The sequence below is a fragment of the Calonectris borealis genome, chromosome 2, assembly GCF_964195595.1.
Source record: "Calonectris borealis chromosome 2, bCalBor7.hap1.2, whole genome shotgun sequence".
NCBI classification, from domain to species: domain Eukaryota; kingdom Metazoa; phylum Chordata; class Aves; order Procellariiformes; family Procellariidae; genus Calonectris; species Calonectris borealis.
In genome coordinates, this window is record NC_134313.1 from 145,067,072 (window position 1) to 145,094,328 (window position 27,257).

Here is a 27,257-nt window from a genome sequence, read left to right on the forward strand (position 1 = left end):
AAACTCTTAACAACTGAATCTTTTAGTGACTTGGGTGGCACAGTGAGAAAATGTACTTGGCCTTTTCATCTTTTGGGCACAAATCTTGGCTTCTGTTGAAAATGAAAATTAGTTTTGGTGGTTCCATCAGAGCAGACATTTGTCTGCATCACAAAACATTCAGTCTGGCACCAGGGCTCGTCGTTGCTCGAGTGAGGCCCAGCGCAGGAGAGCAGGGGTGTTGCAGGTCAGGGCTGCAGTCGGTACTGAGCGTTGAAAGCTTGCCCAGTCAGCCCACACTATCGGACTTTAGCCAGTGCTATTTACTTCGCTTTCAAGAGCATCTATTTCTCTCTGTCACTTTCTCTGTCTCCCTTCCTCACACACACTTAAAGAACAAAAACATCTTTTATACAGCTAAGCATTTTAAATAATTTTTCCAAGTCAGAAAGGGAGAGAGACTGGAAAAAATTACAGCACAAAGCTCAGCTTGCAGATGAACGATTGCCTTGTCATCCTAATATCCCCCTTCCTTCCCTTAAGCCTCACTGGTGAGTGGGCTATAAGCAAGAATATTGGCTGGGCTCTGCTGGAGTAGGTCTCCAGGATAGGACTTTCTGCTGCCTTGCTTTCATCATGCAATTGCTTCTTCGCGGTAGCTCTTTCTGCTCTGTGCACAGCAGATAATGAATGAGTGACTGCAGAGCTGAAAACATCTATCTGCATAACATCTGCCTGTCCTAGATAAATTCATTTATTTTATCTGATGTTATGTTCTGCCCTTTTCTGCTATTTGCCTGAAAGAGGTTTCTTCTGAAGACAAGAAGAGATCCTGCTACTCTTTCCTGGAAGGGTAGCAAAGCAGGAAAAACGTTCACAAACTCCAAGAACCCAGTAGAAATGTAGAGAATAAGGATTGGAGACGTAAAGTTGCCATGAGCAGTGCAGAGATACCCAAGCTTATTTTAATTAATCGAGTTTGACTCTAGGCATCTGACTGCTGCTGGATGGAGCTCACAGTGGGCTAGTTTACCGTGCTGCAGGCAGTGCTGTGCTGCCACGCTGTACGTTTTCAGGACCAAGGTGGGTCAGTTGAGCATTGTCTACGTGTCTCTGCATTATGTTGCAGTCTGCCGTGGAGGCATATCTGAAGTATTGATGCACATTGGTGCAGCTGCAGCTGACGTGACAAGCAGATTGGGAAACTCCTGAAGACCCCACATGCTTTTGAAAGTGGAGCTCAGGTCTTGCATTGCTATGTGGTTTTACAAATGTTATCCCAGAAAAAAGACACTTAAAATATGAGATACTTTGAACGTAGGGGCCTGTTCATCTGCATGTGCTCTTTTTTCATCAATAGTACTTCACTAAAGTACCTTTGAGCGAGAAAAATCTACGTCTGAAATACCAGCTTTCAGAGGCATGGAGGAGTAGGTGATTGCTGATTAAGATGAGACAAAGCAGCATGTCCTGAACAAAGGGAAAGAGCTCTGTCATATGTTTCAGAGTGTGAAGCTCTATTTCCTGTTTTGCTACGTGGGACATGGTTCTCGTAACGCACATGTTCCACTCCACTTGCCCAGCTATTTTCTTCTTCATCTGAAATACGACCCCTTTGGTGCAATACACTGGGTATATGTGATTCCAAGCAGAGACTGGTTTCTGTTAGCAGAGTCTTTTTCCTCTTCAAAAGCAAGAAAGGAGAAGGTAGCTAATATTAGAAGTATGGGGAAAACTTTTTTTCAAGGAGTGCGTAGTTTAAGAAGTTGGGGTGAACTAAGGGCTTGTTGCTGAATGGCTTCCAGAGAACAGAAGAGTTTAAGGCTGCTGCTGAAATTTGGACTCAAAGGATGCCTGACTGTCATTCTTCAATGCTTTTAGGTATGAGAGGCTGAAATTTTCTGTGCCCTTGAAAATTATGGACTCACAGGATTAACCTGAGCCAAAGGCAGTGAAAGCAGAAGCTATTCAGGCTCCCCCACATATTTGTCAATAAACCTCAGTCATGACTTGTAATAGTCTTGGTATCCCAATCTTGTGGTGTTTGCGTAAACACTGTCAATCATATATAAATTCTGTGCTGGTTTTCTGTCATGTGGATGAACACCTCTCAGAGTTAGGTTGAGACCACCAAACTCTTTCCATCTGAGTCTTTGTCCAGACTTACGAAACCTTAAAACTGTAGCATTTTACTATGCCACTACTTACCACACCACAGTTGTCTTAAACATTTCTCCTACTCAGAAATCATGGCTCCAGTTCTCTTTCTCTGTCATGCATAAGCTACGAAGTAACTCTCCCTAGGAAGACGCTGTTCCCAAGAAAATTGAAGTAAATCACGTTACTGAAAAACTTTAGAGGGCAAGGACTGTGTTTTTGTTCAGTGCTGTGAGTGACCAGCAAAGTAAAGGGTTATGTGTTCATGTTGCATTAGTCCTACTGCAATAAAAATAACAATAACCCTTTGGATGCATTGGCAGCAAGTATCTAATTCTTCAGTCTTCCCTTTGACTATGATCTGGCTAATTTTCCAGATGGACTTACTCATCTCTTTGACAATAGCCAAGAGAACTGATGTCCTGGAGTTTTTCGAGTCTTACAGTCAGATCTGGTTTTTGATATTTCTTGCAGGTGGCTTGGGTTGATCGGTTTGATCTCCATTGCTGTTATCTCAGTTTGCTCAGGAAAGAAATGTTTATTCCACTTGAAAGTGGGTGACTTTATAGCAGTTCTCAGAGCATCTCAAAAGCAAGTCCAGTAACATTTAAGGACTTTCTAGAAGCAGTTACCAAATTAGTACCAGTCAGTAGACGCAATAGTTTTCAAAGGAATTGGCATAACTATGTCTTTTCTTATAAAAGCATTAAGCATTCAGACTGTATACTGTAAAATGCAGATGAACTGAGGTTGCATTTGTCAGATTACATGTGGTAAGAAGCTATGGAGACTTCAAGATGCACCATCTAGTTTTCTGTGTTCAAAGAAACCAAAGTAATTTTGTAGGAAGGCAGGTATTCTGCTAGGTTATAGTAAGATCTGCTAGGCACTAGACACATAAAATAAAACAGAGACATAGATTTGCAGCTGATAAGCTTTTTTTACTTTAGTACAATTAACTTGAAAAAATGTCTGCATTAAAACACAGGTACTCCGTAAGTGTCTGTTCAACAGTGTTCCAGTTCGGATCGACACATCAGGCGGTGTGTGACTCCCAGCCAAACATCTTGTTAAATACTTGCAGGATTTCCCATAGCGGATCTTGCTTTAATCAAATAATTCAAACGTTTCTTTTGTAAGTACAATGGAAGGGCAGGGCTTGTGTTTACAAAGTATTCAGTATGGAAATCCTGTATTAATTGAGGTACATTTACTTCACTTAGGACGATGTCCAGATAGTAACTCTTTAAATAAAAGCCTTTTGCTGTTGCCTGTTCCAGAGAGGCAATCACATGCAAAACCAACCCGTCACGTACAGAAAATCATGAGGAAATGGCTTAAGAGATGTGCCCTGTAGACAGCAGAGAAGTTCCTAGCTAAAGAAGACAACTTTATGGATTATTTTCTCACAGTGGATGTAAAAGAATATAATTTATAAAAAGTAGTTTTATCCCTGTGGAAACTACTAAATGAACAGGCTGTGTCTTTCTTGATCTATTTCCAGAATGATTAGCACAGACAATGCCAGATGTTGTCTTTTTGTAGTACCGTGGATTCATATAAGCTGTGCTTTAAATTATTATCTATTTTCAGTGAGTAAACACAATGTGCTTTCACCCAGCTCAGTGCAGGATCTGGAGTTTTTATTATTAAGAGTAAAGCACGTAGAGTTTCACATAAAGGGTGTATAAAAAGGAAAGATACTATTATTACTCAGTGATAATATTATTAGTCAGTAATAGGTGACTAGAATTGCACTCCCCTGAGTTCCTTATTTTTCTGTGCCAGAAAATACCAGAATCAAAATAAGCCACATACAGAAGAATTAAACAGAGAATCAGCATTTCCCTCCACAGTGAGTTGGAAATTACATATTGCTTCTATATTCTATACAGTGAAATCTTTTTTCCTTTTTTTCTTAAATTATAATTCTGCTGTAGTTGAAAAGATAATTTTGCCAGTGTATTAAATACCTGGCAAAAAAGGTGTTTTAGAACATTTTTAGGTAAATGTAGGTCAACACAAAGGAATCATACAGTTGGAAATATTTTCCAGTGTTTATGTTCAGATGTTCAGACCTGTCTGGCTCCTCTCTATTTGCATGTGTTGGGGTTATAGGCAGTCCGGCTACATTCCACATTGATTTATATAAATATATTACAGATTATTAACCTCCAGCCAAATACCAGCAAATTTCACTTTTCAGGAAGGTTTGTGACTTTTCACAAAACTGATTTACTGTGTACAAGACATCTGTCTTCCGTGTAAGCCCCATTAAGGGAATCATAAAGAGAACAGTATTTGTCTTTGCGCGGAATGTGCCGAGACATTTGCTGTTACAGTCACTATGTTACCATAATAATTTAATTAATATTTGTTCATACGATGATTACAGATTAAGTACAGATTAGTCTTCTAGTAGAGGTAGGGTGACAGTCTCTCCATATTCTGTAACTCCGGTTCCCAAATTATTATTCACTGAAAAGCTTCTTTGAGCTAAAAGGAATGTGCATGCATCCATTTTCAAAACATGGTGGCTAATAAACAATTTTTAAGTGTCTGACCAAAGATTATTTAAGAAATGCTGTTAAAGTGGGACACAGCCTTAACATGTTAAATCTATATCATCTCAAGTGAAACACACTGCTCTCTTAAATCTGAATTACAGTCTTCACAGATAGTTGTGCCAATTCTTATCTTCACTTCTCTTGTGAAATATTTTGAGATTTAAGGTAAGAAGTAAAAACTCAGTACAAAGTGTTTTCCTCGTCTGTTTGTCAGATGTCCTCTTTGAAAAGCAGTGACCCCCAAGGCTTTGTGCGTGATTTGTTGTCTACAGATCCTGCATATAAAGCCTTTAGTCCTAGGACAAAGAACAAAAATATTACTTGATAATGCTATCAGAAATCCTGCACTTTGCACAAAGTAAGGGAGCAGTTACTCTAAGAGGATGAAAGATACATGTAATAAAACAGCGTAACTGCTATGAGGTTGACCAAAATAAGCAGCAGTATCAACACTGCTTTGGTTTGTTATCAATGATAGGTTCTTCAGTTTAACTGTATAGACTTTTTTCTCAATAACTGTATTCATATATTTTTTAAATCTACTGTCACCTAATAAAAGTAGTGATTGATTTTCTGCCTCGCTTCAGAGAGAAAGGCAATCTGATCTGTACAATTTAAAACTAAGTGAATAAACACATTAGTAAAGTATGTGAGCAGGGAACAAGCATCCTTCCATCTGTAAGATGGTTTCCTATTGTGATTTTGTAGAAGTGGCACTTGAGGAAGGATAGTGAAAGTCACTGGTATGGGTATAGGTGTGAAACATGGAAGGATGGGCAGATGTTTTTGAAAAAGATAAAATAGTGATTAGAGCTGGTACGGTAGATGAAGTGGAGAAGATGAGAGAAATCGTAATTAAAAAGAGAAGACAATAGAAAATAGGGTAATCAGATAGGAATGTGACATTATGAAGAGCTTTGCAAATTAGTTTGAATTTGATGTTGTGCAACAAGGTGAAATGATAAAGAAATTTCAGTAAAAGTGATGAGGGAAGAAAGCTTTCTTAGTAGTGGCATCTTGTGCACAAAGCTTTTTTCCAGACTGTATCCTGACTCTGAAGGTATTCCATGCATCCAGGAACTTGAAAGTGTAATCAACAAAAAAATTCTGTTTCTGCTAAAGAAGATGTAATTATAAAGCCATGTAATGGTCAACATGGGAGTTATGTGGGAAGAAACTGGAGGTGCATGCAAACACCCTGTATTTTTTTTCTCAAAAATGTTTCTCACTATTTTCTTTTTTAAATTACTCTAAGTGCTGCAGCATGGAACGTGGATAAATATCAAGCCATTTTCTGTGGCTCTGTCACTCTAATCCGCTCTGTCCAAAATTTTTTTCTTTTCATGTAATTATTTTACTTTGAACAGCAGATGAATTCTTAATACTTAATTCTATTTCAGAATCCACACATGAAAGAGAGATACGATATTATTGATGTATCAGTAGTTATCTGATGAATCGAGAGCTCAAAGATTGCTCTACCTTTGGAAAGCTCTTTTTTCCATTCTATATACTGTAAGAAATTTAAATAAACATGTATAAGCTGCAAGGTATGTATGTCTGTACTGGTTCCTGTATACTTACTTACCTCCTCTTTTCTTTTCCTCTTCTCAGATTGTTTGATGTGTGCACCGTGTCACGAACAGACAGAGAGACCAAGTTAACATTAGTGTTTGAACACGTGGATCAAGACTTGACTACTTACTTGGATAAAGTTCCAGAGCCTGGAGTGCCTACTGAAACTATAAAGGTAGTTGAGAAGAAAGATTTTGGATATTATTTCAGAAAATATTAGATAGGAAGGGCAAAGAGATAAATCACAAAGACAAACTGTGTTTTGATTCCGTAGGATTTTGTTACATCAAAACTGAGTAATACCCAGCTTGGGACATGAATTGCAGCACAAAGATCTGTATTCACTAACAGATGTAATCTCTTTGTGGAAATGTTGCACTTGGGGTTTTTTTTTTTTTCTTTTAGATTTATAAATCCCCTGAATCTCTACTGTTTTACCAAATGTAGCATTTCAAATCATTAAGAATGTCCTTTGCTTGCAGCTGTAGGCAGATGATTCCATTATTGTTTAGTCCAAGACTACTTGAACCTTCACTAGCAGGTGTCTGGTAGAGTGCTGGATATTGTTAGAATGGATAAAATAAATCCTGTGCTCCTATCCCCTTCCCTTGGCTTTGTTTCCCCAAGAGACTCCTTTTGTTTCATGTCCCTCTTGCCAGAAAGGTTTATATATGTTCCAGGAGCAGGAAATGTTCACCCTGGACCTGTGGTGAGTTCTGCAGAGGGTGGGCTCAAAGAAGGGGTTAGCCATGACCAGTTGTTGTAGACGCTGGGAAGGCTTTCAGTAACTGGAAGGGTGGTCATGAAGTTTTCCCATCATGTTATCTCATATTCTGCAACTGTAAGGGAGGACCTTTTCCCAGGATAGGACATGCTTGCGTTATTGGTACTAAAATATGTATACCAACTCCTCTTCTCTCCTGGGGATTTCACAGTGAAGTGCTACATTGAGGATCATAGCTTGAAATGTTTGACAAAATGTTTACGCCTGGGAAGAGAAGCAGAGGGATTGATGTTCCTACATTTTCACTGTGTCTTTTTAACATTTCTTTTGATTTTTCTTTTTTCATGAGAAGAAATAATTTATGCTTTCAGAGACGGATTATCTTGCATTTGTATAAGTACTTTCTGGAAGTATGTCGTGTCATCTTAGTCTGGCAAAAGTCCTGAGGGAGGAAAAGAAAACATGAAACCTATCTGAAATTTAGTTGTTTTAATTTTTTTTTTCTTAACAGCTTCAAACTTAGGAGTTGTTTGATCTTTCAGTATAAAATTAGACATAAAACTGATAAAGATCTTTTCGCTTGTATCAAAGTCACAAATGTATAACATCAGTCAGTTCCAGCAACCGTGTTTTTTAAGCAACCTAAGTGGATAAACTAAAATTTAAAAAAAATGGATACAGCTTTGATTCAGTCCCAGCAGAAGACTGGAATGTACCTCTTGCATTTGAAGGACTCGTTTATGAAATGCTTTTAGGGTTCTATTTCCTTCTAGGTCTTCGAAGCTACCTAAGGGAACTGTATTTCGATGTAACTAACATTGTGAAAATAACGTACAAGGCGACTGACATATTATCTAACTAAATATATTGAAATGGATGGGAACTGAATGACCCAGCCTCTGAAATCTCAGTTTGAAATATCTTTCGAGCTATGTTTCATTTAAAGCAAATAGAAGAGGTGAGCATTGGACTAAAACATTTGTCATTTTCTAAAAGCCTGTTCTAAATTTGCGCTAGTAGACTGCAATACATATGTGTGAACATACATTTCGTGAAGGTTATACACTGGTGAAGGAAATTGTTGGACTTACTTTTGAAAAGCACTGTTCTGCATATGTGGTTTACTAGTTCAACCCAGTTGATATATCTGATAATTTGGCACAATAAAAGAGAAAAATTTAGCCACACAGAAACAAGGAGGAACAATTCTGGTCTTTTATGTACAGTGCAAGTTCCACTGCAGGCAGTGAAATTAGTGAGTGTAAAATTCAGCTTGTGGTACATACAGCTCTTTTTAAATGGGTGAGGAAAAATGTAAAATTGCTGTTTACTTGGTCGTCGCTGTTGATTTCAACATTTGCACAGTAGCTGATGTGTTATTTCTTGAATTCTGTTTGGCACGGGAAAAAAGAGAGATTCGGTTAACTTAAGTTGCACCCTGTTGCTTCACTATTTATGTGAAAAAACCCAGTTCATGGAGGTACTTTCGCTCATAGTCAGGGCTGCTCACATGAGGAAGGGTCTCAAGGCTTATTCATAATGCATTTCGGTACCTTTCTAATGATACAGTCTTTATGGATATTCCTGGTAGAAACTGAAGCAAAGCACAGTTCTGGCTGCGGGGAAATGTTGCCATTTTGCAGCAACTGAGCATTTAACCCAGGGCACATACATCGTTAAATGACTAATCTGACTTTTTATAGTTTGGCTTTTGAGGTTAATATGGATTTGTACTTCATTTATTTTCCAGAATTACAGAAAATTTGTGTAGAGTATTTCCCCTCACCACTAGCACAGTACAAAACAACTGCCAGTATTGTAAGACCATCTGTTAAAGTTCTGCATGTGTCAGCAACAGAGAGGTGCCAGATGAGCCGAGTAAGCTCTGGGTAGCTTGAAGTTGAAGGATCTAATATACCTATTTGGCACCATGGTGTAAACTCCATGGTTGTAAGTGGAACTTGAATGACATAAAATTACTATGAGAGAAGTATCAGCCCCAAAGATCTTTTCTGTGTGAATTCACTACCATCGTTACATATCATTTTGGGGAGGGAGACTCAGCTTTTCCTGGTTTGGGGCATGCTGGGGTTTTTAGTTGCCAACTGTCAAGGGATACAAGTGACACCAGTCACAAATTTTAAGAATTTCCTTCATGTTTAGCAGATAGTAGTCAGACTGTAGCAGTTCAGAGAAACTAACCGTATCGGTCATTTAAATACAACTAAAGCTTTTGTCTTAATGCTGCTCAGCAGTGCCTTTCCAATGTCTAAAGCCCTGCAGCAGGAGTCACCCCAGAGGGTATTTTAGGAACATATCCACAGGTGCCCATAAAATGATAGAAGAGAGGCAGTCTCCCTTTGAGGCATTGCCTGGTAGTGGGAATACTTACCCAGGATATAGGGCAGACATGCTCACTTCCCCTCCCTGTCGCCAGGAGCATGAATGCTGTAGTCCATTTCTGTGGCTATAGCTCTGGCTACTGCGTTCTAGGGTATTCTGGACAGAGGTATTTTAAATCTTTTCTGCTGAAGCACTTCCATTACTTTTTGAAGGAGGATACTTTGCGCTAGAGGGATGGAGAGCATGACTCCAAATACTCATGGACATGGCATTCATCTTTGAAAGAGAACTATGTTCAAGCCCTTAATGTAATTAATATGTCTTTGTAATTACTGGATTATAGTCCTGCTCACCCTTGCTGGCTTCCTCTGTCAGACCTGATTAATATGTGTTCCATACGGGATGAATCAGAATCAGCAATGACAACATCTTCCTTCTTTCCTGTCTACCCATCATCTCCTCCCTTCTTTTCTTCCTGGGATACTCTTTAACTTTAGGGCAGTTTATGTGGAAATGGAAGGTATGAGTTCAGTTTCCTTAGGACACAGCTGTTAGTCATGCACAGGTCTTTGCTAATGTTAACGGCGTTAGCAGCTGAGCCTCCGAGAGACCTGGCTCATTAGGAACTTTTGTTAGTTGACATAAGGATAGTGGAAATGGGAATGATATGTCTCTGCCACAGAAAGATTTAAAAAAAAAATAGTTAACAGGCCACTAAAGCATTTTGATGTGTTAGCTTTTGGGACTGAAGCATGTTTAAGCTGGGTGGTCACATTTTGATGTGATGCTTGTGAGGCTGGCATGGTTTTTTTGATCCTAAAGGATTTGGATATGGATATGGTTGTTATAACACTAATTACGTTTTTAATATGGAAATCATGTGCATGCAAACAAATTTATGTTTATTGATTTAAGCTATTGCAATGTATATAACAATATTTAGCTTTAAATTAATATATGCATGTGCTGGCTTGGTATATAGAGCTGTAAATTAAGTGATTTAGGAATGGCTCTTTGGAGTTCCCTCCAGTCATCTTGCTCTGCTGGGCCAAGGAGTCTGTAAGAATGCGAGGGGATAACAAACTGTTACCAAGGTTCTTTAATTTTAGTAATGAACAAAGTTAACTTTGTGAGGTAATGTCATTAGAAGTAAAATTCTGGCTTCTTGCAATAGTTTTCTTACAGCTGATCAGAACTTAGCCTTCCCAAGCCACATGTGCTAACTGGGCTGTGCCTGTTTCAATCGGACAGTCCAGTGAGGAGGGAACAGAACAAAGGTCTCCAGTATAGCAGGTGCATACGTTATCTATCATGGGATGTTAGAAGAGCTGGGAATGTCCTTCTACCCAGGTCTGTGATCTGTGAATCTTCATGGTATTCCCCCCAGCCTGGATCAGGGCAGCCAAATCACAGAGAGAACAGGGTTTAAGGTGTATCTTTTTCTCTGGTGTTTCCTGATTCCTCACTCAACTGAATGGCTTCTGTGGATATTATTCTGTATCTCCTTTGCATAGGAAGCCTAGATCTCTGTCTAATTCAGGGATCCAGATTTTGCTACTTAGATGCCTAAATTTAGAAAGTACAGCACTGAACCCGATTTCCTTTTGTGGATTTATCTGATCGTAGCCCAAAAATTGGATTTTAAAATATTACCCCCAGTGCTAGAATAAATATTGTTGTTGCATCCCTGTGCATTTCCTGTAACTTACATTATCTGCTATCAAACCAGGCAGACCGGCCACATCTTTGCAAGACTCTTAGAAAATTAATACGAAGATTGCTTCTCAGAAAGCAAACCAGTGTTCAGTGCTGTGAGGTGAGTCATCAGCCATCTGCTACGGTTGTACCTACTCAGTCGATCACGTATGAGATGTGGAGCAGATGTCACACAATCATGCAATTCTGAAAACAACACAAGATATTCCAGGAAAACATATTTGCCAGTACTGAGAGTCTTCAGAGTGTGGCCATATTTAACAACATCCAAGTTAAAAGTCACTAAAAAAAAGAGCCTACTCAAATTAATAAGAAAGATACTAAAAGAAGAGCTGTTACTAGCATTTTCCTGTCAGTACTTTTGTGGTAAAGAAAGAAGCAAAACTTAGTGAGGAATTTAGAGTCCACAAATAATGGATCAGATCCCCAGCTGATACTAAGAGGTGTAAATCCATTAGCTTCAGTGAAATGATGCCCATTTACAGCTGCTAAGGATGTCATTCTTTGTGGACCATTTTGCAATAAATTCTGTTCTGAATAAGTATTAGGAATTAAAGAAGAGTTGCCACTATAAATAAATGAAAAACAAAAGGACTGAACTGATATATTATTGTGGGATAAATCTTTTATTTTTTTCTCTGTTATCCCACTACCAGGGGTTGGACTGCTGCATGGAAGGGTAGCAGGAGAGAGAGCAGGTGCCCTGCACAAGCGGCAGCTCTGAAGGAACTAAACCTTAGAAAGGGTGGTGGTTCCCTGTGTTGCAGGTGGTGTCATTTCTTCCCCATCCTGCGCTGCATGTAGAAACGCAGCCACAGCTCCTTTGGTGCGGTGGTGCAGGCAGTAATGTACGGTCTGAGCAAGGGGCTAGGAGGAGTCATGATTCGAATGAAGGGACTGCTGAGCACAGGATGCTACAAAATATAATGTTGTATCCACACAGTTACTTCTTTAGCTTGGACCTTTTAACAGTCAGTGTACAGCCACTGATTTTAATTATGGTGGCGTTAAATATCTCCAAATCCCTACCATTTCCAAATTCAAATGCAAACATTTTCAAACTGATGATAATGTATAGTTGGTTTTTTGCAGTGCTGTAGCCCAGGACTGCCCAGACCTCCATTGCTTGCAAACTGAGAGCTCATAAAAATGTGAGGCACTCCAATAATTTTAAATCACTCTGTCCTGACTAGAGTGATTTAAAATCATTGGAGCGCTTCACATTTTTTCATTTGTTCCAGTTTGGAAAGCAGTCAAGCAACATTGTAGCATAATGCATGAAAGCAACCTGCCAGAAATAATAATTTTAATCTTTCAAAACAATGACACTGAATTAGAAATGTCACTGTGAAAAGATGTCTATCATGGACTCTCTAAACAGACATCTCAACCTACTTTTCTTTTACGGCCCAAACTCTCAAGGCAGCAGTACAGTCCAGTAGGCCCCTAAGGGACACATCCTTTTTGAAGTCAGAAGGAAGCTATTGTTTCCAATAGATGGAGGGACAGAAATCATCTTTATTCAGAAAGTCAAAGGAAATTAAGAAACTGAAGAGATTCTGAATTGTGGGCAGGGATGGAGATTGAGCCTTTGGTAGAACAAAATTTATGATCAAGTCATTGCAAAATTGCAGTATTACAAACACTGGAAGTGAAATGTTGCTATCAGCTCATTTCATTTCTGTTAATTCTGCAGAGCTGAACGTTGATGTGATGCAAAAAAAATCTTACGGATCCTACTGCTCTGGATTCCCTTGAGATGCTCTCGGATTATTAGTGACACTGGGTCTTTGCTATTGGAACATCAATGTGGTAGCAATTGCTATGTGAAATGCTTTGATGACACTGAAGGAAAGAAAGGGAGCATGTGGTAGGAATAATGCTCAAGCAGGTGTAAAAGTGGGGCCAGACTGCCAGGCAGCACGTCAGAGACAGTGCCAAACTGTTCCGCAGCGAGCCAGTGGCAGTTCCTCGGAGTGGAGAGTATTTTCGAGATACTTTCCTTGGTCTTGTGGTGGTGGTATATAGTGGCAACTTGCTCTGCAAGTAAATCCTGCCTCAGTGGTCAGCAGAAGCGTCATTCACGTTTTCAGAGTCTTTTCATCAAAGATGAGATGCCACAGTTAAAGCAATTAAGAGAAAGCTGGTGCAGCTCATGGTACACATAAAGCAGTGGCAGAACAATAGACTGAAATGTTTGGATTTACCCATGTTCTAAATTTTGCTTGCAAGCCATATGTTACTTTTGACAAGTAATTTGAAGGTCGGACTAGAGCAGATGTGAGATAAAGAGGAGATATTCAAAGAGCCATTCTTGATTTTTATGGGGGCAGATAGGGATCACTTTCTTAATAGTAGTTTCTGCACTGGAAGGAAATCAGGCCCCTGTGCCTCTGCATACCCACAATGCTATACTTCACCCCAAAACAAGCACACAGAGATGGGGAAGAGGAGACAGAATGACACAAATTGTGACAAGGCAGATATTTGGAAAACCTAGCCAACATGTTTTTTCTTGTTGAACTCTAGATTCTAAGGGTTGAACTCAGCTGATCTGGGACAAGAAGCATTGCAGCAGGATACCTTTCCCATCTCAGCCAACCCAGGTTATTGCAGCTCAGATTCTCTATACTAGAATATTCACAAAGTGTCCATATTTATTCACAGCAAATATACAGCTGTATAGTGTAAAATAATTCCAAAGTTGGCCACAGACAACTCATAGATATAGAAGATAATATAGTAATCAAATAATTTTTTTATAAAACTTTTCTCTATTCCACTCCAAGAGAAATTTAATACTCTTACACTAGCTGTATGCACTGCTTTTATGCCAGTGAATAGGCAGGTTATTGTATCCCACGGTAAAAATTAATTTCAAGCGTGTTACTTCAGTGGCACACTGGTTTAATCAAGATATGTTGTGTTTGTTTCTTTTCTTTTGTAACAGATGTATTTAGCTTATGCCAGAGAACAAAGTCCCATACAAATGGATAGGAATGGAATTTTTTTGTATTGCATGTTTTCATATGTAGAACTTAAAATTAGCTTTAAGATTTTTTAAATTATTTATACATATGGGAACATAAGCACACATACATATATACATATAATTATTGTAAAAGTCCTCTAACATATTTGCAGAAAAAGTGTTGCTATTTGAGCAAGTGGGAGAAAGGGAAAGGGAAACTTGATGATGACTCTACTGTCGATGAAGTTCATGATCTCAAAATAGCTGTGGACCAGAAGGGGCCAGAACTGGCAGCTCAGATGCTCAGAGAAGGGTCAAAAGTACAAGAATACATAAGGAGTAGCACCAGTTCTCCTCCGGTGCCTAGCGAGTGGTTTGGTGTGTATTTTCTTTATATGTATACACATGAAGGCATACTACACATACACGTACACATATATATACACATGTATATCTGATGATTCCCAGAGTCCGTCCCATAGGCTTATGTTTCAACTCATCATCAGATACGGCTGAGCTGGAATGAGAGCTGTTACATTTATAGGGAAGGAATAAAATGGGACCCAGCCGAGGCTGCGCCTCTCCCTCCTACTCAACGTGTCGCATCAGAGGCACATGGAGAGCCCACGTCCCACCCACCCCTGCAGACACCAGAACAGAGATGGTTCCTCCCTGCTTCCCATCCTCTGGCCATGGAGAAGCTGCAGAGAAACACCAGCCAGTGGCATCAGCCAGCTACACTCAGCTGCTGAAGCAACCAAATCCAAAATCTCTGACGCTCAGAGAGCTTCCAGCGACTTTCAACTCAATGTTCTCTGCCTGTGCTAATCCCATTTTCCCAGCCTTTTCTTCCTTCCATCCTTCCCTTCCACCTTCATTTTGTCACCTCACTTTCACTCTGTATTTACACTATATAGCACTCTTCTCTTCTGTTCCTTCCCTTCCTCCAGAATTTTTCTCTCCATCACTTTTCTTTCCATTCCCTCCTAACTGACTCTACTCCTATAAAAAAGTAATATCATGGAACTGTCACACTGTTTCTCCACCTGGGGTCTGTCTTGTCCATTTTATTTGTGAGCTTTTAATGGAAGAAGCTGTGGGAAAACCCCTGACTGTATAGTGCCCACCATAATAAGTCCTCCTTTTTGGCTGGCCTTTACACAATACCTTGTTAAACATGAGTCATAATAATCAGGTCCTACAACAGCATTATTTGTCTAAAATAGTGCTTCTCCTCTGCTCTGCTGTTTCCCCACCATAGCCACTTCACACATTTACACAACTGCTTCCTTTATATATCAGTGCTCTGTAATCAGCGTATGGTTCATGTTACAGGTTTCTCAGGTTTCAAAGTGAAATAAAATAAGCTTTCTTCCATTTTGAGAATATCCTTCTTTTTAAGAAGTCCAAACAAAGACACACATTATTAGTAAGTTCGCAAGCAGCTGCCAGAAGACAGAAAATTTAGAATGGAAACACAAGTGAAATAACAGAAATAGTTTGTTGTTTGCTCTTGGTGCGACAGCAAGGGAAAATATTTGGAAATTAAAATGATTAATTTATTTGTAGTTTTAATAAAGCAGACGTGGTTTTGTAATATTTGCCAATGTCGGTACTCCAGAGCACAACTATGGGTCAAATCCTTCTGTGGTGTAACTGTTGGCTTCTTAGGGTTCCTCCAGGGGTGAGTGTGGTGCAATGCTATTAGCATCAGTTAGCAAGCAGCCTTTCATTTGTTTTCATGCAAAGCCTGAACAGTTTGCAATTAAGAAAGAGCAAATTACAAAGGCTCAAGCTCCTAGATCAAATCTGTCCTTAATTTTTGGGTTGGAAGCCTTATCCAAAGACTCATAAACATCAGTATTTTAGGTTCTTCTTACTTCTCTGTTATCATTACAGCTATACAGTATACATAAAACATTTAAACTCATGCTGGAATATATATCTGAACCTTCTGGTTCAACTTCAGACCTTAAAGGAGAAACCCCAAAGGGAACAGAGGCTCTGCTCCAGCAAAGCACTTAAGCTTCTGCTTAATTTTATGTAAACAGATTGCTCCAGCTTCAGAAGTGAGGTTGAAAGACTGCGAATTAGAGGAGCTAACAGAGGAGAATCAGTTGTTATCCTGTACTACTGACCTGATGAATTCCAAGGTTAGAGCAAAGAAGAATTGAAACCGTTGTTTCTGTAGTCTCAGATTAGTTATGAACATGCATTTTGCTTGTCTTTAAATGCTTTGTCAGAGTGAGGAAGTAGTCTTCCCTCAAAACTTATGTGTAAGCAAAGTCTGTGCCTTTGGAACCAGACTCCTGACTATTCACAAAAGTGTGTCATAGTTGGTCATCATAGTAAACTGACTCAGTAATGGAAAAGGGCTCCGGAGGATCACAGGTTTGACAGACTGGTTTGTTTATTTCTTTTTTCATTAATATCATAACTGTTCTGGCCACAGAATTTATCCCATTTGCCTTGAAAATTGTGACCCTTGAGAATACCCATTTAAAAGAAGAAGCTGTTTTTTACCATCGTGACCAACTCATTAGAAGCCAGCACATTATATCTTTATTAATGCTGACCAGTGTCTTATACCATAAAGGGTCCATTGAAATTAGTGGCTTAATTGCAAAAAAGGTTACTGCTCAACAGTTTTCACTGTTGCTAAATATGTGACTTTACGAACACCACCATAAAAATTCTAAGTATTTCTAAAATGTCCCACTTCTTTGGTCTATGCAACAGGAAGCATTGCACTGTAACTTTAAAATGCCAAAAATAATCAAGAAGACATGTTAGCCATCTCTTAAGAGCATTTTGTTTCCAAGCCAATAAATTCAGCTGCTGAATTTTTGTCCTTTGTTTTAGGATGTGACAGTTCTGTTGCATAACTACAATTAAGGAATCTCAGAAGGCTCCGAAATGTTACAATATTCTGTGGATGCAAACGCAGAGTCGTTTTTCGTTTAGTTTTACAACAGGGAAGGGGCACTGGAATGGCAGCATGTTGCCTTTTTTTAACATCTAGTTTATGATTCATTCTAAAATATTCTTTCATTTGGAATTAACTTCAGATATTCCTGTTCTGACAAGCAGAGTAAATATTTTAGCAAGGACTTTTTAGAGAGAAATTTTGACAGTAACATACTCCTCCCTTAGTGTTACAAAGGAAATACTTGCTATCCAAACCCAGAATCGGCATTTTAACGGAATTGGTTCCAAAAGAATACGTAGGATGTTACAAATGTAAAATGCATTTAATGAAAGAGTATACAGATGTCTTTCATGTATTTTAAATAAAAATGTCTAATTTGAGACTTGAGAAAGTCAACAGCAATCTCTGAGCCATATGCTTGTTATTACAATAGTATGTTGTGTATAACTGTCATTCAGTGAGAAACAACACAGACCAAAAAGGGAAAGACATATAAAAGCATGAAGTTAAAGGAGGAGAGACCGTCTTACAAAGCATTTTTTATTATGTTTTTCCTTGATTAGAATATATCTCTTTCTTGCTTTTTGTTTGCTCACATAATTCCTGCTGATGTCTATAGGGCTTACTGAAGACATAGGAAAAGGAGAATAGAGGCCAAGCTGCGTGGGCTATAGTGAACCAAAACTGCAAAGAGATGCATACTTGACAGAGAGTTTAAAATAAAAATAAACCACAGTTTCTTTGCTTGGTTTCTGGAGCGGAAAGTCGCAAAACAAGCAGAAAACTTTTGGTTCTTGATGAAATGGTTAGTTTAGCTTCCTTACCTCAACTGTTCTGACTATTTCAGACTTTAACCTTCTTTTCAATGAAAAGAATTTAGACCTAATTTGACTTAGGTTTATGTCTGTGAAACCGGGGCCTTGGAAAATATTTCAGAAGTAGCTTTAGCCTTATGTTTGCATTTCGTTCTTTTGCCAATGTGGTGGAGGTAACCTTGATTTGCTAGTTAGTGGAGTCACACTTTATTGTGACAGAAAACTAAGAGCAATCCTTCAGTGAAAATAACAAAGACCTACCCCATGGTGATTGATGAGAACGTTGTACAAGTGAAATGAGCTGGAAAGTCATCATCTTGTCTTTTCCTTTGCCACAGGAAAAGCATAACAGAGAGATTTCTTTTCTTCTGGTCCTGATAAGGAATCTAACGAAGCATAAGGAGAGGTTACACACCATGGAAATGTGTTACACCCAGCTGCTCGCTAGCTTGCAAAGCTGCAGTAAATAATATAGTTGCTATTTAACAAACAAAAGAAAACAGAAGTCCTTTGATAGTGATCCCTAGCCTCTCTCATTTGCCCTTCTGAAGATACAGTTTGTTTCTATTTAACTGACTGTCAGTTTGGGATAACATAGAGTTTGATATTGTATTGTATGATTAGTAATGGTTTTTTCGTTGATAGGGAAAACAAAAGACTTATCCTTCTAGGGCCTGATTCAGCAAAGCACAGATCTATGTGCTCCAAGTTGTCTGGATCGTAGCTACTTTTATTCTCATAGGTTTTCCATGAATGGTTACATGGAAAGAAGACATGTAGTTTTCTTTTCCAAATTGGCTTACATAATTAATAGCATACTTTTTTGCTTGTCACAAGTTACCCTTTTGAGAAGCAATGATGCATTTGTCACAAGCTACATTTGTCACGTGCATCCTTTGTGACACTTTACTTTCAAAAGATACTTCTTCATGGAAGCAGTTTGTTCCATTGATTGGCTCTTTTTACAAGTTAACTTCTAACATACCTTTGGCTTTTTATTAGAAATGTCTTAGAGTTTGTTTTGTTTAGCATTCAGGAAGGTGGGGGAAGGGAGACAATACCATGCCTGTGAAACATTGGAGGCAATCTTCTCCCCTCCCAAGAAGACTGTTGACTCTCATGTAGCACCTTTCCCCCCATCCCCAAGCCTCACCCTCACCCCCAAAGCAGAGCTGATTCTTGTCTATTGTGCTAACATTAAGAAATAAGTAGGCTCATCACTCATTGTGTCACTACGAGTTGAAGATGCCTCCTTTTTTAAGAACCAGTCAAGTGTTCAAAAGAAAACAAGGTGAGGTTTACACTAATTTACGCTCATGTAAATCAGTGTCATTTTGCTCAGAACCGGAGGGGCCATGGCCCATGGCACTTCGGAGAGACTCAGCAGATGTGTGGGACCATATCCCACCACTGCAGCCACAGCAAACATCTCGGGCACATCACTACCTGTTACAGTTTGTTGTATCTGAAATCCAGAGATGAGCTGCTGAGGCATGCTAATAGCTGGCATCTTCTGCTGATCTACCTTGCTTGGTAATCACCTGGCCTGTGGGAGGCAGCAGCCCAAAGAGATGGTATAGGACCGCAGGGCCTGAGAGTGAGTGAGGTGAGAGAGGAAATGGCTGAGTGGGATGGGGTGCAGCGAAGGCGTGAAAAGAAGGGCCAGAACTGGGGATGGGGCAGGAAAAGGCAACAGGGCACATGAAGGGAGGAAAGAAAAAAGTAAAGGAAGAGGTAGGAAATCAGAAAAGAAAGGAGAAAGTGATAGACCATGTAAGTGGAAGGGAATGCGCAGCCATTCCCCTAGTCTGGTGCTATCAGCAAACTTCTCATGCTTTCGGTGAAAACAAAAGACTTCGTGCACTTGGATTGACTCCTCTTGCAAAATCTCTTCTCTATGCTTTGTCTGCAAAATAAAGTGCTTGCCTGTTCCTCTTGTAAAGCTGTTGGTTCAAGAGCTATTGATTTTTTAATTCAACATAATAGAACTGCAAATGAATTGCTACTGTATATATGGAAAACAATCTGCTGAGTGCTTCCAAGAAACAATTCTCTTTTTCTCTACTTTTGATTTAGGTGTACTAAGGCATCAGTAAGGTTCTCATCCTGAAGACTATTTTGACTATTGCAATGCTATAACAGCATTGCAAAGCTATATGTACAATACTTGGATTGGGGCTCCTGGCCAAGCTGGTTCCAGTAGGCCACTGTCCCCTCTCGGCTCTTCCTTGAAGCCCATTTCTACTCATAACTTATAGCCAAGAAATCTTTCCTCTTGCGTATATCCTTGGTTTTCTTGAAGGTTGTTATGCCTTTATAACTGAACGCAAATTCTAGATCTTTGGAGTACTTAACAAACATTAACCAGTTAATCTTTGCAACACTCATGAGGTAGTTAACCATTATCCCTGAATTTATAATATGGAGCAAGAGAGGCAGCAAAGTTAAATGAACTCCTGTGACTACAGCTCAGGTAGTAATTGACTCCCATGTTGAGCTATTGTACAGCACTGACAAGCATCACGATACTTCTGCCATGCAAGGACATTACAAGCAAAAAAAAATTATTGAAAAGTGTCTTTTAAAAAGTGCACAACTGAGCTTTATTTATTATGTATTCCCTGGAGAGATTAGGACGGGATTGTCTTCTTACTCTCCTCTGTGTTCATATCTTTAATAAAAACTGTTAACTATTTATTAAAAGAGTGTCTAGCTCTAGAGAATAGCTGTATTTCGATGTCTGGTGTCATGCTGACACTTCTGTCTCGGAGAAGGTTGGCTACATCTCTCTGAAAGTCCTGCTGGTTCCGATGAGTGTGGGAGGAAGACGGAAATATTAAAAAGCAGTAGGACCAGCTCAGGTCTTTGAAAACTGATGGATAGAGTCCCAGTGACTTCATTGGGCTTTGGTTGTGCCTAATACGAGGCCATTTTCTTCCTCAGCATGCAAGTGTCATTCATGACTATGCTGAATCCCTAGACATTTTTATGATGGAAGCAATCAAGATTAATTAGGCCTAAAGTCCCAACTCTACAGTAGCCCCGATTTCTAATTCACAAAAGTGACTCTGCTATCCTGCCAGCCCCTTTTACAGTGCCTTGAGCTCTTATGTATCTGTATATGTCATGAAATATATTTCCTTATATATCAGGAAATGCAGCAGACCTGTGTTATAGTAAGTTTAAACAAGTTTTCTCCTAAACAAAAATTGCTGGACTGAGCTTATAACTCTGAAGGAGCTATAGGAATTAGGTGCCCAAGTCCTATTGATTTTAAATCATGTTTGGGTTTCTAATCTGTAGGATCCTATTGACTGCTTTTTTCTCAGTTTTAAAAAAGCATAACTTATTTTCTTGTTGCCGTGCAGGTATTTCATAAAGAACCCATGCATTTTTAGTGGATACTGTTTAAAAAAACAACTGAGAGAGAAATTAAAGGAACAGTCTTCTTGAGCCTTTTGTGTCTAGCCAAGGATTTGACAGTTTTCAAAAAAGTCTTGGCTGAAATATTCAAAGCTGTCTTGGGTGTAGGAGATCTGGTCATCCAAATCCCCAGGATACTTCTGAAATCTCATCCTTTGTTGTTGTGTATCAGCGTATAAACAAATCTCAGCCTTCTTGATGGCACACTGCAGACAAATCCAATGAGAATTTCTGCAGAAATGTCAATAATGAAGCCAAGGTGTTGATAGACCATTAGGAAGAGTAGTCTGTCATAAATCTCTATGTATTTACATAATTTGAATCCTCCTCTGGACCAGAATCCATGTGGTCTAAGCTGTTTGCACATGGTTTTGAGCGTGTTAAGATGTTAGTCTTTGTTCTGAGGTTAGCCCTTCTTGTGCTCAGGTGACAAGGTAGGGCAGTCATCTTCCAGGGCCTTCCACAATTATCTCTAATGTCAGCTTAAGTTAGCAGTCCGCAGAAGATAAATTTACAGATTTACTTTTCTAGGAGACTTTACCTCCTAAGGCCGAAGCTGTTTGTAAAGCATTTTTCTTGATGTATGTGCACAGCATTGTTTCAGCTTTCTAATCACTGACCAGCTGGCTTGTTAGTGAATAGAGCTGTGGGCCCCTTGCCACATTTCATGTGAGGTCTTGGCTGGGTGGCCAAGCAGGCAGCCTGCAGCCAGTGTCAAAGCAATTCAAGAGGTATTGGCACAGCAGTGTCCCCATTAATTTCTGCTTGTCACATGCTGTCATGCAAGTTACACCAGAGAGGAAATGACCGTTAAAAAAAAAAAAAAGTACGCTTGTGGCACTTGGTCCCCTGCAGACGTTATCCCCGAGGTTAAACAAGTGGATACAATTAGCTGCTATCCACAGACAGCTGCAGGGAAGGAGAAGCCGAGATCTGGGCCCCACAGCAACGTGTCTTTCCTGTTAGCGAGGAGTGTCGCCTGTCAACATATGCCATATTTTTAACCCTTAAACCCTGGAGTTTGAGTAAATTAAAAAGAGCTATTACGACCAACAGTGTCACGAAGATGCTGGTAAATAACTTTGGTTGTGCCTAATACGAGGCCATCTTCTTCCTCAGCATGCAAGTGCCTTTCACAACTATGCTGAATTCCTAGACATTTTTATGATGGAAGGAGCCAAGATTTGTTGGTACCATTCCTCATAACAACCAGTGTGAGCGGCACTGGAGGAGACTCGGCTCGTCCGTGGTTGATAATTTACTGTAGTTTGTAGGTTCTGGCAGCCAGTGAGACAGTGAACTCCTCCCAGAAGCATACTGAAGTAGTTAAAGGGAGTCACATCCAGCTTTGTGGATTTTCTGGGTGAACTAATCTCTGATTACATCAGGAGAGCTTCCACAAGGATTGAAAGAAGTGATGATACGCTTAGGATGTCCCAAAATACAGCTTGGGAATGCAGAAGCAAAGTCTATGAAGAGGAAATGGCAATGATGTCCCACAATGAGAGAAGGAGATGATACATACTATTAGAAGCAATTAAAAATCTTTTTTAAAAGCTGAAAGCACTAAGCTCTACTGAGAGGTGATAGAGATAGGGGAGTATACACAATGCTCCAGAATAGATTGACTTAGTCAAGTGAAAGTCTGGGTTTTACCCCAGAAGGAGGAGGCTCACAGCATCAGTTGAAGGAAGGATGACTTGCCTTGTTGAGAAACATGACCATTAAAGAAGCTGGAATTATATGAAAAGTGTACTCCAGAATTCAAACTGCAGCTCTGCCCCAGCTATCCAGCTTGACCTGATGTGACGCTTAGATACCAAATTTTGACTGGTGTCAGTCCCCAGACATGTGCCAGAAGGGGCTTCAGAGCCAATGCATACAAATCACGGATGTTATTTCAAGTCATTTGTATGGGGCTTACCAACGGAGTGAGCCAGTAAAGAGTTTGGGGGATTTCTTGGTTCATTTTAGTCCTCATCTCTTTTTCGGGTGGTGTGAGGAATAGAAGAACAGAGTGGGTAACAACTGTGAAAGCAGCATGCACTGTGAGAGACTACCGTCTCCAATACAGTTTTATGAAAAACTTGTAATAAAAGAAAGGAAGTTTCCCAGAAAGTATTTGGGGATTTACAAAACTGTGATAATACATCCAGAGATACGGGGAAAAAATCTGTTTGTTTGCTTATCTAGACTCAGATCTATAAATTCTGCTAAGAGCTGTGCCTTCTATTGGTTTTTCCACAGAGTGGAAAGGTTTGAGCAGTGAAAAAGATTGTTAATCACAAAGTTACATTTACCTGCTGTAAAAATTTCACAGCCAGGACAGGACTTGGTAACAGTGCCACATTTGCCAATTTCTGTCAAATTGTTAAAACAAACTTCCCCTCTGTTCTCATTTAATTTGCATGTATTTTCTCTTCAAAATACCAGTAGCCAGAGAGAAAATGTTATGTGTTTCATTTGCATGTCTGGTAATTCCACTTTGATAGGATTTTTTGGTACACTGAATCACTGAAAATAAGTAAGTAGGACAATAATTACATAGGTTTCCTTTCAGTCATGCAACTTCTTCTCATCAAATATGAAAAATAACAGCTGATAAAATTTGAAAGATCTATATTGCAAACTGACTTGACAGGTGTTGAGCTTTAAAATGAGAAATTGATGTGGAAAGACTTACAGACACTTAAATTAATATTGATCTGCCCAAAATGAAATGCATCCACATGTGTGCCTATACATGTGTATGTACGTCTGTATCCCACAAATGTTAAGTACATATTTCTTACACTGAATTTGGTCTTTGGTTCACAATTACTGAGATCAGTATGAAAATCTGGCAGTATTAAGATACTGGTAAAACAGACATGTACTAAGACTGAAACTTTTGAAGACCTCTAAAATATTAATCCAGGTCTCTATTTTAAGGAGGGCAGACAGAAGGTTACTCAGAAAAGTTCCTTGAACACAATCGGGTGCATCTATTTGTCTTAATTTAGTCTTAATTATGTTGCCTTTGCTGCTGGTGAGCACTGGTGTTCGGGGAGCATTTGGAGCACTCCAAAATATGCTTGGTCAGGATCTCCTGCAGCAGTACAAATTCAGTGGTTCCCTTCTAACTCAGAAGGGACAGTTGGTGAGTTTAAGCAAAGAGACTAGAACATGTTAAACCTGCTGTGGTAGCTATGAATTGAATTCAGTCTACAAACAGGAGCATGACAATAAAAGGAAAATAGTGCCTTGGTATATTGAAAGCTATTACAGACATACATAAAATTCAATCATAAACTTACGGCAATGCAATAGCGTTGTTAAGCCTCAGTTTTTTCAAAGACTACCATGGACCTTTATAATTCAATTAAAATTTTGCATTTTTCCTGGATCTTGTACACAGTTGCGGTACTTTTGCTTGAGACTGACATACAATGTTCATGATATACAGCAGGTCTGTGCATAATAGTGACGTTTGCAAGTTTTACTAGATTGACTATTAACTGATTGACTGATTATTGTATTCCACAGTAATTTATTTAGGACTTTCTAATATTGGTTACCTTACTACTTCTAACAGCAACCAAAATAGTCATCGAAACAGTGTTTTAGAGACTCCAGTCCTTCAGGTATTGCATCTTTTAAATTGTTATACAAACAGTTCTAGCCATTAAAAAAAACAACAAAAAAAAACCCCAAACCAACACGACTGTATTCATTTCAGTGTTTATACCTTTGCAGTGGACTAGTACGGATAACATTTCCTTGAATCGGATTACTCAAAACACTAAAATGCATGTATACCTACAGGCATACTTTTGTGAGTGTGCTTGTCTGCGGGGTTCTTCATCCTAACAATTGGATAATCCAGAATCACTTGTCTGAGCTGTGCTTTCTTTCTTATAAAAGTAGTTTAAAATAGATTAGAAACTGTTTATCAGAACGTATTTTAAAATATCTGTTAATCTACTCTGATTAAGTATTAAAGTATCTTTCGTATGATGAAAATAATTTTACAATTCAAAAATAATTACACAAATATTTTACTTCATAGTTAAAAATATATATAACTGTTAATTAATTTTCAACGAATTGTTTACCTTTAGGGTAGTAGCATACAAAACACCACCAATTATTAGACCAATTCCTTGCATGAGCTTGGCAGATATTAGTTCCCTTCTGCTAATAATACACTAAATGAATTTGCTGTATTTTTCTCTCTGCACAGCATTTTATTCTATGAACAGAAAATGAACATTTTATCTTGTACAGTAAGGTTGATTAATACGAGTAAGTGAACAGGTCATTTGGATTTATTGTGCTCTTATCAAAACAGTGAACATATTTAAATTAAACATGCTGTGAAATTCACGTTCTCTTGGTACTCTCTAGTTAATTGACAGGAATATCACAGCAGTCTTCTCTTCTGAGGGATGACCCTTAGCCTGTAAATACTTTCATGGAAAGCAATAGGATTACTCTGAGATAAACTGTTACCCAATATAAGGAAAAGTAAGAGCTCTATATCCTGATGTGTATTGGGTTGGGTCATGGATGACTCCTGAGAAGCTATAGTGTGGCTAGGTGAAGGCAAAGAGCAGAGCCACCTCCTCCTCTTTCTGAATGCCCTGGGGGGAGATGGATCAGAATAGCTTTCTCCTGAGAGAAGGAAAAGGGCACAAGGGCAGGGATCTATCTGCCTCTTACTGTGTCCCAGCCCCTGCACCCAGCCAGCTGCATGGAGAAGAGCATCCTGCAGCTCCATAGGCTGTGGCAAATTGCTTCTCTGCCCCCGCCATTACAGTCATGGCATTCTAGACAGGCTGGTGTGATGGGTTCCCAGCCCAGTGTGAGGACAAGACTTCAAAAAGAAAATCACTGCATTTAACAGGGAGTCACTACGTTATTACTAATGCCTTTGGGATTCAGTGTAACAACATTAATCATGTCTTTTGCTATTCATGTATCTGTACTGTGTAATTCCTCAGGAATGCCATTGTTTTTTTGGCATTAATTAATGTTGACTGTTTTTTACAAAGTATAACCATAGAAGTGCTGTAATTATTCTGCTTCAAAAATAGGCCCTAGAGAATGTGAAATCTCTTTAAACATTCATTCCAGCATGTTTAAAAAATACCCTTTAAAATGAAAGCAGTTTGATGGTTGGGGGTTCTGTATAATCCTGTAGGATATGAAGGAAGCCTTATCCTGCTCCTCTTCTGCTCAGAGAAGGTCCTGCTGTTCAGTGAGAGGCCTTTTCGTCAAACTAGCTTGACTGATTCATTACACATTGCTGTCTAAAACTCATCCCCTTTGTTTACACTTGCGGTTGTCTCTTATGCAAACACTCCTACAGGAAATGTTCAGGACAAGTATCCCAACACCTGCCATCCAAAATAGGCACATTCCATTTTGCTCAGGAGAAAGAGAAAAATGAGTTACAAATAGATAGAAACTCTGGGTGAAGGGTGCAGGTTCTTGTGCAGATGTGTGAGATACTCAACAAGGAGTAGGAGAAATGTTAGGAGATTCCAAAGGATTGTTGTGTTTTACAAAATGTTAGCACAGAAATTGAACAGGAAGAGGAAAATAGGCAGGTAAAAAAAAAAAAAGCTATAAAAATGCCTGTGCATTAGTACAAATTTAGGGTCTGCTGTGGTTGGCAGAGATCTGTATTGTGTTGCTTTTATTTGGTGATACGACCGAGTATATTTGTGGGCTTCCACAGACTTACTTTCTCTGGTATTAGGAACTATTATTACCATGACCAAGGGCAACCTGGTTAAAGATTTTTCTTTCTTCACATACTAGTCAACAGAGGAAAAATGCGAGCTTCACATATGAGCAACCATTCATATGTGTATTTTACCTCTGGGTGCATGTGTTCTCTGAAGACATATTATTCTTGGAGTTTTCCTTCAGATTGCATCGCGTTGTGTCCCCCTTTACAAAGGCAAAATCTAGCAGCTATGCCTTTGCCACGGTGGTGGGTTAGCCTAGCCCAACAGCCAAACTCCCACCCAGCCACTCACTCACTCCCCCCCCCCCTCAGCAGGATGCCTAC

At 39.2% G+C, this 27,257-nt stretch overlaps 1 protein-coding gene across 1 annotated transcript in view; it reads left to right on the forward strand.

Annotated features, from left to right (window-relative positions):
* The window catches only part of CDK6 (cyclin dependent kinase 6), a 141,742-nt gene that overhangs the window by 25,365 nt on the left and 89,120 nt on the right, over positions 1 to 27,257 (forward strand). The window contains exon 3 of the mRNA XM_075143762.1: positions 6,318 to 6,453. Within this exon, the coding sequence (XP_074999863.1) occupies positions 6,318 to 6,453 (136 nt within the window). The remainder of the gene's footprint in view (positions 1 to 6,317; positions 6,454 to 27,257) is intronic.